This window comes from Xenopus tropicalis, chromosome 4, assembly GCF_000004195.4.
Source record: "Xenopus tropicalis strain Nigerian chromosome 4, UCB_Xtro_10.0, whole genome shotgun sequence".
Taxonomy (NCBI): domain Eukaryota; kingdom Metazoa; phylum Chordata; class Amphibia; order Anura; family Pipidae; genus Xenopus; species Xenopus tropicalis.
Window position 1 is genome coordinate 76,925,175 of NC_030680.2, and position 12,944 is coordinate 76,938,118.

At 37.7% G+C, this 12,944-nt stretch overlaps 1 protein-coding gene across 3 annotated transcripts in view; it reads left to right on the forward strand.

The window, feature by feature from the left end:
• col24a1 (collagen, type XXIV, alpha 1) overlaps window positions 1-10,459 on the forward strand; it is a 168,455-nt gene extending 157,996 nt beyond the window's left edge. The window contains exons 55-60 of one of the 3 annotated variants that reach the window (XM_012961425.3): window positions 1,495-1,521; window positions 2,370-2,435; window positions 3,071-3,242; window positions 3,572-3,681; window positions 7,584-7,793; window positions 9,019-10,459. In XM_012961425.3, the coding sequence (XP_012816879.2) occupies window positions 1,495-1,521; window positions 2,370-2,435; window positions 3,071-3,242; window positions 3,572-3,681; window positions 7,584-7,793; window positions 9,019-9,165 (732 nt within the window). In that variant the 3' untranslated portion in view covers window positions 9,166-10,459. 3 annotated transcript variants of the gene reach the window in all.
• The last annotated feature ends 2,485 nt before the right edge of the window (window positions 10,460-12,944 follow it).

The window sequence follows — 12,944 nt, forward strand, 5'->3', positions numbered from 1 at the left end:
TTAAGATAGCAGCTGCCATTTTAGCTTTCATGCTGCATGCAGCTCTAGCTGCTGGTAGCTCAGATTACACATCCTTAAGGAGCTGCGCAGGCTTTGGCCCCGGGAATGAAGGATTTACAGAGGAAGTCAGATACCGAAGAACGTGTTTACAAAAAAGGAGAAAAGAAATCCTGTGTTTCTTTTGTGTTTTCTTTTTCTTCTGTGAGTGCTTATGGCTGTATTTACATAGACCTATCTGATAAAGCTTACTTAGGGGGAGATTTACTAATCCACGAACGCTCCAAGCTTTCGATCTACGTATTTTTGGCGACTTTTTCGTATTTTGCGCGACTTTTTCGTACTTTGCGACAAAATTTGTGCGACAAAATCATATTGTCGCGTCAAGTACAAAAGTTTGGGATTCATTCAAGCTTCGTTATCGTGACTTTCCTTGGGCCAGGTTGGAGCTGCAGAGTGCCATTGATTCCTATGGGAAGGCTTCCAAAATCATGCACAGAAGAATCAAAGTCGGAAAGGTTTTCCTGCATTTTACAATCATTCGAATACGAAAATGTTGTGACTTTCGGATCGCTAATATGATATAATCGTGACTAATACGATTTTTCCTTAAGCATATTCGTGATATTTGCGATCTTAAGAAATTATCGTATTCAATCCTAATTTATCCCATTCGGGATTCGAACTCACGCTTCCATGAATGTGCCCCTTAGTTTTTACCTTTCCTTCTCCTTTAATAGATTCTAATGTTGAAAAAACACTTTGCCAGAGTATAGCAAGTTCAACGCTATAGCATAGTTATAACTGTAACGTGTTGAAGTTGAAGTATGTCATGTGGTTGGTATAGAGGTTAGAGCTGTAAAGTGAGATATTACAAAAGAGGATTATTGCTACACTAACTTTTCATATTCAGTCACACAGTTAGAAACTATGAAGAAATAGGTTCCGCTGTTTTCCAGTGGTCAAGCAGTCGAGAAGTTGATATAGGTCTAAGGATATTGTAGCCTTTTATCCATATTATTTATATATAAATATGAAGTGTGCAAAGATCTAGGTGCAATGCAGGCACTCTCTGGTTTTATAAAATAATTAAAGCTTTGTTGTATAGAAATCAACATCTGGGGACCCTGCTGAAATGTTGGTTTTGCCACAATAAACCATTACTCAAAAGTTTACACAACCCAAGTGTGCAGCTTCAAATGTGTTAACCTAAGGGCCGAATCCCAATGCTTGAATGTAAATCACTGGTGGGATGGCATATGCGGCATATGTTGGATAGTATGTAATTAAGCCATACCTCATGCATTCAAATTACCTCTATAAACTATAGGATGAGCATTACTTTTGGGTGTGTATCTGTGTGATTGTGTGTGTATTCCCAATAGTATGCATAAAATCGGTACCACTGTAATGTTATCAGAGAACAATATTACAAATGATAAAGCATAATAACATGTTGTTTAATTAGAATAATTAAAAAAATTATTCTCATTTTAGGGTCCACCAGGATTGCAAGGACCATCAGTAAGTTTTCTTTATCTCCTTATGTTATAACTGTTAATAGTATTGTATTACTAGGGTCTATTTGCTAAGATAGGTGTAACAGTGCAATAACCCGTAGCTATCAGTCAGAAAAGCTTTGATTGGTCTCATGTAATCTTGCTAATGAAAATCAAATCTATCATATCTACAGCACTTTTACACCAACTAACCACTATATGTTTCATTTTTATATTTAAATTTTAACTGCAAGTGTCATAGATCATAAAACCTATGGAGCAGGAGTGCAAAAGAGAGAGACAGCTCAGTAGATTCTATGTTTCTGGGTTTCTTTTGTTTATATTCTGGGAAAAGAGAAAGTAAATGTGGAGAAAAGTGTATTTGAATGGCCCAGAACAGGCCATCACACACAAAGGTTTGAGATGATTTTTGTAATATACTAAATACAGAGATTTATATAAAGTAGTTACCAGTCTGCAGGCACAATTTATACCCTTAGTGCAGTGGCACATGGGCTGATTTTAATTAGAACAGGGGATAAAAAGCTTAAAATGCCCCCCCATGCAACCATGCTTGCCATTCTAATAAATGAGATGGTGGTATTTTTAAGGTTTTTTTTTATTTGTACATGGTGACAAAACGCTCAGAATTACTCCTATGTCCTATTATAACCTTTTAGGAAGGGACTGCAGTAATGAGATGAGATGTATATCAAATTTATCAAACCAGATGAGGAAATGAATATGTGAAGTTACAGAGACAGAAACATGATTGAGTAATTAAAGCTCATTGTATTTTCTACTAAAATGATACCTTGTTAGTTGTTAGTTATTACCTCTAATCATAAATGAATCTTGTTTTTGTTTTGCTAGAAACAAATGGACATGAATGCTGCTATTCAGGCCTTAATTAACTCCCATGCTGCTCTGCAGACTGAGGTAGTGTACCATTTTCAATTTGTAACCTAAATTGCACATGAAGTAGTTATTCATCTTCCAATAAATGGAAATATCAAGTATACATTAGTGTTAGCTAACGTCACTTGTGGTGTTTTCTTCGGCGGCACAATCACACATAGCTATCAGGCCCCTTTGGGGCACAGTGACAAAAAGATTGTGTCAGTGGCATAACACTCGGGCGGTACTGCCATTTTCTTGTGCTGGCTTCTTTGTACCAGTGGAGTAATCACCATCTGTGACACATGCCCAGAATCTGAGGATAAATACTGAAAAGCAGATTTGTAATACTGTAATTTCATACTTTTAGGAACAGTGCAGGTTAACCCCTCCAGTGCAGTAAAACATTGCTGCACTGCACATAAATGCATACAATACCTAATACAATATACATTATACTATAAAGTGTAATTGTTCTTGCTGTAACATAATTCACATGTTAATTTTTCCATTTTCTTTTTTTTCCGCTTTTTTTTTCTTGTCTATTCTTGCATGACTTTTAAACTATAACAATACCATTTACTAATGGCAATCCTGGTGTTATTGTTTGTTTGTCCAATGCTTGTATTAACTGCATGTGTGCTGTTGGGGCTGTGCCTTCTAACAATTGGCAACAGCAGAGTTATCAGAACACAGAAGTAACAATATTAGATTATAGTGCTGAGATTTTTAAAACCCTACACTACCTGACTAATTTAATGCACAGTATAAAGAATCCACCTGGGACTCGGGATAACCCAGCTCGCATCTGTCGTGATCTACTCAACTGTGAACGGAAAGTGGCCGATGGTAAGTATTTACAGATACATACTGGAAATAAAACTTCTCAAGTAGACTGTGATATAACTGAATAGCACAGAAGTTCCACACCAACCCAATATTTACTGTTAAATTTTTGTATCTTTGCTATTCAGGATCAACTATAGAGTTTGAATGCTCATGTTTAACTGTGATAAACAGCAATAAAAATAAATATTCCAAAACACATTGGATATGAAATATATTGTTTATTAACATGTCTCAAGTAAAGATTAAGGAACCAGCATTTCATTACAAATCAAGTGTCAAATCAAAGTAGAATCCCCTCAGTATTTAATAATAAGCATTTTATTTCAAAGGGAAATATTGGATTGATCCAAACCTTGGATGCCCTTCAGATGCTATAGAGGTTTTCTGCAATTTTACTGCTGGTGGACAGACATGCTTGTCACCTGTTACTGTGACAAAGGTAAAGTACAGTGCCTAGCTTTTTATATTTTATAGGGAAGTTGATGATGTTTTATCAATAAGTATTTGGAGTCTTGCAGTACAGTGAGCTGTGACATAAATAGATGTATTTCCTATAAGCAAAGCAAGGAGAGGATTTTGTATTTGGTTTCTTAGTTTGAGGTTCCATAGATTAACATATGCCTATTTTCTAAAGGAGAGAAATGCGCTCAATCAGTAAAGAGCCCACAATGCAAATTAATGTGGCATGAAACATGGATAATGTACCATGTTCTAGGTTGCTAAGTAGGCATATGGTGAGTGAGTAGGTATTCTTGGTTTAGCAGTTCTGGCATGTGCCTTATTGCTTATGTGCACAGGCCCCTGTAATGGCTGCCTCTAAAGGTTATTTTTACTTAACCTTTGCCCAGTACTGTTTAGTACTGGCCCAAACTGTGTAACTTATGTGTATAGGCTGAAATCTGTATAATAGGCCTACACAGTTTTATTAAAGCAGTCACTGCTTCTGTCTGTACAAAGCAGACTATAACAATAACTAAGAAATTTGTGCAGAAGTCTCATTCTGTTTATATAGAAACACACTGTGAAGAACACTGGCTAGGTCAACATGCAAATTACATTGAAATATTCAGCCATACACTGGTTTTTGTGTTTTACTTCTTTATCAGACTTTAGGGGCCCATTAGCAAGGGGAAGGCATTGTGCAATATTCAAATACAGGTGCAATCTGCATTTTTTTTTTGCACTCTGCCTTCCTTTCAGAGACCTGCAGAAGGGGCGAAAGAACATCCTATAGCAGGCAGCAATGATAGGGCTAACCTGTGCCCACCAATACTGTGCTTTGCACCTCACCTAAGAAATTCACCTACGAGTTCAGACAATCCCCAAACAGAAGTGCTCACTGAATGAGTACTTAGGAACACACTTTTGCCCCCCTTTAGTTCTTTTGTAGCTCTGTCTGGGGTAATAGTAAATAACACCTTTTATCATACTGAGGAGCCATAGACATGGACTAAGCAAATATATAGAAACAAATCTTCATCACAACACTAACATCAGTGGATTATGTTTAAAGTGCAACATAGATAATATTAATACATTTTAATATGTCTCAACCTTATTAATATTATATATTAATAAGGTCGAGACAGTTGGACCAAGGGGTCTGCTGTATGATATATGCCCCCACAGCCCCTCTTCTTTTTCCACCTGCTGCAAACTAGTTGTGGTGGGCAAATAAGAGTGGGTAGGGTGGGCTAAGGGTTCCCCTTAACAAGCGTGCTTGGGTTTTTTTTTACAGGGGAGCTTTCAAGTTAGATCAGTGCTACCAAGGCTCTCCGGATTATTAAAAAGCTGTGCCATTTTTCAATGGTCAAATTGAAACAGGCCTGGGAACTTAGAGCCTAAGATATCAATTGATGAGTACTTCATTATTCAAAATCTTAGTTTATGAAATTGGCCCCTTTGATTACTGTGTCACCTGAGAAAGACCGAGCTTGAGAAATACTGGGATGAAACATGTCTGTCTGGCTTTAAGTAATCCTATAAAGTTTAAACACGGACAAAGGTTAAGGCACTATTTCTACTGCTCACAACACTCAAATAAAACACCAACATTAATTGAAATGAGTACTGTTTTAGTTTGGACTATTGTCCAAGTGTATTAACTGTAGTATTAGGAATACACAAGCTTGTCTTTCTGGGAGAAATGTATATAGATACCTCTAGCAATGTATAATGAAAACAGTAGTACTAGGTGTTCTGTCACTTAATATTACTCAATTCCCTGACCTTTCAGTCTGGTATACAAAAAAATTGAATCTCATAATATAGGAATTCAGTTATACAGATTTCCGGCACATCTGTAGCAGGAGTAATTATATTGTCTACATATGTTTTCAATAAAACCTTTCCTCCATTTTTAGATGCTTTTTGTTAAATATTACTTAAAAGCTATGGGTATTTTTTGTCAAAACTGGTGCAGATTCCAGTAATTGTAAAAACACTGAAGCAATCAAAAAAGACTAAGTGTCTGTGATGGTATGACTAACAGAATAAAGTACAACTGATGGAGTTTTACTGAGAATATATATTCAGATGTGTACTACATCTGCTGTTTGCTCCTTGTATTTAACCCTTCACCCTAAAAAAGTCAGTGTTCCCTATAAACCTCATTTGTTAACTTCAAGACTTCAAACAATTCAGTAACTTCAATATCCTTGGGTACAGATGTGGTATAAATACATATTATTCTTCTCAGCATTGTAAAGAACATGTGTTATTGTTAATTTTTAAGGTAATTATTTAAGATTGTTAAATAATAGCCATAATGGCTGTGTATATAGTAGCTGACAGTTTGTTTAGTTAATATCTAGAACATTCATACTGTTCTGTATATAATACCCCAGGGCTCAGACGACTTTTATTGTAATGGAAGTTGGAATGATTCTCAGAGTCTGGTCAGCATTAAAATAATACACAGACAAGTACTATGCTAGCCCATTTAGATTCTATTGTGACAAAAAAAGCTATACGTTGAGCAAGTAGTTTGCATTAATTTCACTTTCTGGAGAGGTTACTTGCTTGTATCCCTCCAGTTGGATCAGCTAGTCAGAACTGCATAAACCCAAATTCTTCTGGGAGCAGAGTAAAAGATAAAATTACTTGTGGACATTTTATTTGACACATTGAATTAGTGCATAGCAACATTCTTATGTCAGTATTTCTCAAACAAAGGAACATTATTCTACAAACTAGTTCTAAATCTTTGTAACAGAAGACAAAATAGCACACAGTGAAATGACACAAGGACAAGTTGCAAAGGGATACCACACACATGCATTACAGTCCGACTGTCTAATATATTGTTGGGTAAAGCTCCAAATTACGGCAAGGTCATCTCACATAGACTCTATTTTAATCAATTATATTTTACCTTTTCAAACATTAACTTGTACTTGATCCCAACTAAGATATAAGTAATCCTTAATGATAGCAAAACAATCCTGCTGGGTTTATTTAATGTTTTTTTAGTAGACTTAAGGTATGGAGATAGAAATTACAGAAAGACACAGAGCATTTTGTATAACAGATCACATACCTGTACAGGAAACAGCTGCTTGTCTGCATTCCACTATGAAATGTACATAGAAATGCAGGACAGTTGATCTTTGCACAGCATCTCTACAGTTTTATATGGAACATTCTCCTACAGATTGCTGCTGTGCAAAACCTATATTTGCATGTATTTTCCCATATTGAGGTTTAGAGAGAACTGTAGCTTTTGTCCTTGTTCACTTTTGCAAAATTATGGCAATAGGAAGGTGGATGATTTCCCCCAATTCTTTTTATTAGAAGTGGATGTATATAATACTCTGAACTGATAAACCACCATAATCGTTTATATTTACATTTCTAGGATATAGTCTTTTTTATTCGCCCAGTACTCACTTTTTATTTTGTGTGTACATATTATTCCGTATAGGAAATATACATATATTCATATACACACATATTGTATATATATGTACATATATGTAATATATATGCACTTTAAAGTGTGTGCTGTCCATTTTTGAACTTATTATATATATAAATATATATACACATCCTGTTGTTTGAGAGATTGTCATTGTACTGTACTTCTTTTCAGTTTTTTATGTAGTCAACTTTGCTGCAAACATATTTCCTCATTGATACTGCCAGAGCAATATCCATAGTTTACAGAACATGCAACTTAATGATGATGTTATATAAATCCCAATAAATCCGACCGTATGAAAAAACTAAAAGATGATCCTTATATTACTTTTAGATGTAAATATGGAAATGTTAACTGTTCAGATTTTCTATGAAATGGTTGCACATAATTACAATTATTAATAATATGTTCTTCCTTTTTAGCTGAATTTCGGTGTGGGGAAAGTTCAAATGAATTTTCTCCATTTGCTAAGTACAGAGGCAGTCCATACTCTCACTATCCACTGTCTGAACACACCGGTCTTGGGCACTGAAACAGACGCTCTGACACCTATCATCTTCAAAGGATGGAATGGTCACATGTTTGAAGGAAAGAGATTACGTGATAGAAATATACTTATGGATGAATGCATGGTAAGGTGAACTTGAGTAGTTGAAGCTTTAGTATTCATCTAGGTAATACATAATCCTCAGGTATAGGCGATGCTTAGTGATGGGCAAAATGTTTCACTAGGCATAGATTTGCAGCAAATTGTCCATGTTTCGCCATTGGCAGATTTTTTTGCAAAATGGATGAAAAAATTTGTAGCAAAAATTTGCTGTGCGTCCAGAAATTGTTGCCCACGTCAAAAAATTTGTCACCCGCGGCAATTTGTTTGACACACGACTTTTATGCTGTTTCGCAAATCTTTTGAGAGATTTGCGAATTTTATGGCGAAACGGGACAGATTCGCTCATCACTAGTGATGCTTTTTTTCTTTTAAATTTGTAAAATAGCAACTTTGATCTGGACTAAATCAGTGTAAACCTTAAAAACTACATTTGAGTTTGTTGAAGATATTGGATGTGACTTCAAATATGAGAATAGCTCCAGCTGTAACTTAATCCACATTCACTGTTAAGAGGGCTTTGACATTTTTCACTGTGTGTGAATGTGATAGGGACTCCACTGGGGCAGGGACTGATGCAAATAACACATCATCTCCATAAAGAACTAAAGAAAAAGTCTGCACGGTAAAAAATAGAAATGAATAATAATGATGATCATCAATACATGTAGTAGGGAAATGTTCTCAATAAAAAGCAAGGCAAAAAATAATTCATAATCCAAAATGCATTTTAGACTCAAATGTTCATGACCCTTCTACGCAAGTGTTGTGAAGGTTATTCTGTTAATCCATCCTTCCTTTCCTTTTCTCTATCTCTTTTTCCTTCCATCAATCCAACCCTCCCTCCGTTCTCTCCCCACCAATCCCTCACTCCTTTCTCTCTATGCCCCCAATGCCTCCCTTCTTCTTTCTTTCTCTTCTTTTCATCTCTCCATCCTTTCTTTCTCTCATTCCCTTCCACCTTTCTTTTATTTCTCTCTCTCTCTCCCCCCTCTCTCATTTCTTTCGCTCTACCTCGTCCTTCCCTCCCTCCATCCTTTTTCTCTCTCCATTTCATCCCTGTCTCCTTTCTGCTCTCGCTCCCTTCCTTCTTTTCTCACTTTCTCTCTTCCATCCCTCCCTTCCTCCTTTCTTTTTCTCTTTTTTCCTTCCATCCTGACAAGATGTTTAACAATGTATAAATATGATATTGCTCCAGTGTAAAAATGATATTGCTTGCTCAATGTAATGTATTCATATTCTCATTGCAGGTGCAAGATGGCAACTGGCACAAGACACAGTTTCAGTTTTCCACGCAGGAAACCAACCAGCTTCCAATTGTTGAGATCCTGAAGTTTCCCCAGCTCAAGGAAAGACATCAGAATTACCTTGAAAATGGTCAGCTCTGCTTCCTTTGACATGAATTTGGCTTCAGTTTACCTGGGACTGCTACAGAGATAGCACTTTCCTTTCTGGACAAGAAAAAAGAAACCGCAAAGGAAGGAAGCAGTCTCACAAGTGCAACTGTTATCCAGAGCAATGGATCTGATAAACTAAAGAAATCAGTAAAAAGCAAGAAGACTTCCTTATAAGGATGATTGGCATTTAAAAGACAGCTAGTGACTTTGATATGGAGAATATTTAATTTTTTTGTGTGTTTTTAAAGACTAATGCCCCCCAAAACAAGAACTGTATCTAAATATGAAAATCATTTGGATCTCTAGGATCACAAAACCAGAAAGCACTGTACATTAGAAGACAATATCAAGGGAGCCTCGAACTTGCTAAGGAGCAATACTGGTTATTACTCCTAAAAGTGCAATAGATTGTCTTTGGAAGAGATTTCTATTAACCATTGGGGTTTTCCTTTGCAGAAGGGAGTTACAGGTGTTCCACCTCTCTGTGACAGCAAAGGAACTAAACACAAATTCTTTTCTGGTCTCTCATGGATATATACATATATATACCTCTTTGTAGAGGTTCCCTACCTCTTGCTTTGATGATGCCTGGTGCTCTTAATACTACAAGGTGCTGATGGAGTTAGGTGAGATCAAGTTGATCAAGGTTTCTGTACTCCCTGTATGTACTGGCTACATCAATTCTCTCCAGGAAAAGTACTTATTTTTAAATATTTGCTCATGTATTTCATTACAAATAAAAACTTTATTTATGTGAAATTTTAAAGTAAAATGTTCGATTTATTTTTGTTATAATGGTACATTTCAGAGCACAGTAGTGCACAGAGACAGAGAAGTTCAAACATTGTAAAGATGGTTGTACAACAAGGGTAATTTTGAATGGGATGTACTTTATTTTTATAAACATCTGCTGGCATCCAAAGATGTTAGAGTGTATATATTTTGTAAACATTTATTGAAATTTTAATACAGCGAATATTTTAAACATGCTGATGTTAAGTTATAATATTTGTAATCATTTCAGAAGTTTAGGAAATGTTTTACAATATTAATAGGTGCTATCACTTTTTATTTAATGTGATTTGTTCTTTTTAAAAACATTTAATATTTTAATAAAAAGGTCATCTTTGCTGAATGTTCTGTTGTATTGTCTTTGTCTGCTTTCATTTGCTTACAAGTTCACGTTTTTTCTTTCCTGATCTGTTATGTATTATTTCATAGGCATATTTTCTTATTTTCTTTTTACTGTAAAAAAAATCTTTAAAATTCTCTATAATAAAAACGTTGCTGTAAACCAGTTGTATTTGTAGTCATATTCTCTATTTTCATGGTCTAATATCATTAACAGATATGTAGGCTTTGAAACTCTATTATAGAACAAACCATTTTTTCTCAAACTGTAGGGCCAGTGTACCGGACTCATGGGTGGGTCCTGGACATCAGGTATATTTCCCCTTTATTTAGGTACAGCAGAGCTAATTACTGCAGCAGTGCAGGAAATAAGAGAGCCATGGGGAGTTCAAGATGAGGGTTGGTATATGCATGTGAGGACTGCACAGGGAAAACAGTGTGAACCCTCATTTCTGAGGATCCAAAAGCTTGCACTATTAGGCAAACTTGAACCCTTTGCTGTACCTTAAAGAGATACTGACACCAGAAATAAAATCTTTTTTACATTTGTCATAACATTGTCTTTGCATGCTATGTATAACTTTTCCATAAAAGTATTTGTCAGATGCTTTTACATTCCGTATCTGACCTCCCACGTTACTCTGAGGGGGCAGCCATATTTGTGCAGCAGGAGGCCGTTAGCATTAGAAGCTATAACTGACAGGCTAAGAAGGGACAGTCAGATTGGCAAACCAGTCAGGTTTAAGAACTTTGAGTAACAATTACTTACAAAAGCAGCCCTATCAGCAAAAAACGATCAACATGACCTATAGGGAACTTTTTATGTAGATTCATATTTTATAAAGTAGTTTTTTTGTGTCAGTATCACTTTAAAACTGGTATAACTTTATTCTGAAGAAAGACTGAAAGTTGTCAGTTTATACCTGCAGAAGATAAAGCTTATTTGAATATGATCCAGAAATAGATGGACTTTTATACTGCTGTGGTATCCCATACCCCCTGAACTTTACACCAGCTTAATTTAAAAGGCTTATCTGGTGAGGTCCAGACTCTCCAGAACATTCTATATGAACAAGTAAGAGTAGGTTGTATACTGCTTTTTGTTCATATAGAACAGTGCTGTCCAACTTCTGTGGTACAGAGGGCTGGAATTTTTCTGGCTTACATGGTGGAGGGCCAATAATGGAAGTCAGTTCTGACCACTCCCCTTCTAAAACTACAGCCAAGGTATCACAAGAGCTTTTAAGATCATACCCACATGGAGGTAGCAGAGCAAATACCCAAATGGTTGGTGCTCACTGCAGGGATATCACCCTTTATTCATATGTGAAAGAATTATATTATGTCATATTAAGATGTACCCTTACATCCATATGCCTCCTCCTCCCCTGTGGATAGTACAGCACCCCTGGCATATAATTACACACCTTTGGGACTATTTTCAAATGCTAATAAACTTCCAGAACAAACCCCTGCCAGGTTCACCTCCTACAGGCAGTTTATGGCAGGCAGAGAATGGCACACACAGGCAGCATAGGGCAGGCAGAGCAGGGCAAAGAGGGTATGAGACACACAGGCAGCATAGGGCAGGCAGAGTATGGCACACACAGGCAGAATAGGACAAAGAGAGTATGGCATACACAGGCAGCATAGGGCAGGCAGAGTATGGTACACACAGGCAGAGTAGGGCAAAGAGTATAACACACGCAGGAAGCATAGGGCAGGCAGAGTATGACACACACAGACAGCATAGGGCAGGCAGAATATGGCACACACAGGCAGTATGGGGCAGGCAGAGTATGGCACACACATGCAGTATTGGGCAGGCAGAGTATGGAATGCACAGGCAGTATAGGGCAGGCAGAGTATGGAATGCACAAGCAGTATAGGGCAGGCAGAGTATGGAATGCACAGGCAGTATAGGGCAGGCAGAGTATGGAATGCACAGACAGAGTAGGGCAAAGAGTATGACACACACAGATAACTGTCCCGCTTCCCGCGGGACAGTCCCGGTTTTGATAGCACATCCCGCTATCATAAATGTCCCGCATTTCCGTAATAGATTACGGAAATGCGGAACATTCATTTACGTATCCGGGACAGCGCGATGCGCTAGCGCTCCTTCTCCAGCAGCTCCTCTGTGTATGCGGCTCCTGGTGCGGCGGCGACAGGCCCTTTTATAAGGTTGCGTCCCTGGGTACATGTGATGTCAATACGCACGGAGCGCAACCTTATAAAAGGGCCTGTCATCACCACGAAAGGAGCCGCATACGCAGAGGAGCCGCTGAAGAAGAAGGGAGCGCTGTCTCGATTGGGTGCACTGTGTATGGGGGGACTGTCTCAATTGGGGGCACTGTGTATGGGGGGGACTGTCTCGATTGGGGGCACTGTGTATGGGGGGACTGTCTCGATTGGGGGCACTGTGTATGGGGGGACTGTTTCGATTGGGGGCACTGTGTATGGGGGGGTACTGTCTCAATTGGGGGCACTGTGTATGGGGGGTACTGTCTCAATTGGGGGCACTGTGTATGGGGGGGACTGTCTCAATTGGGGGCACTGTGTATGGGGGGGACTGTCTCAATTGGGGGCACTGTGTATGGGGGGGACTGTCTCAATTGGGGGCACTGTGTATGGGGGGGGACTGTCTC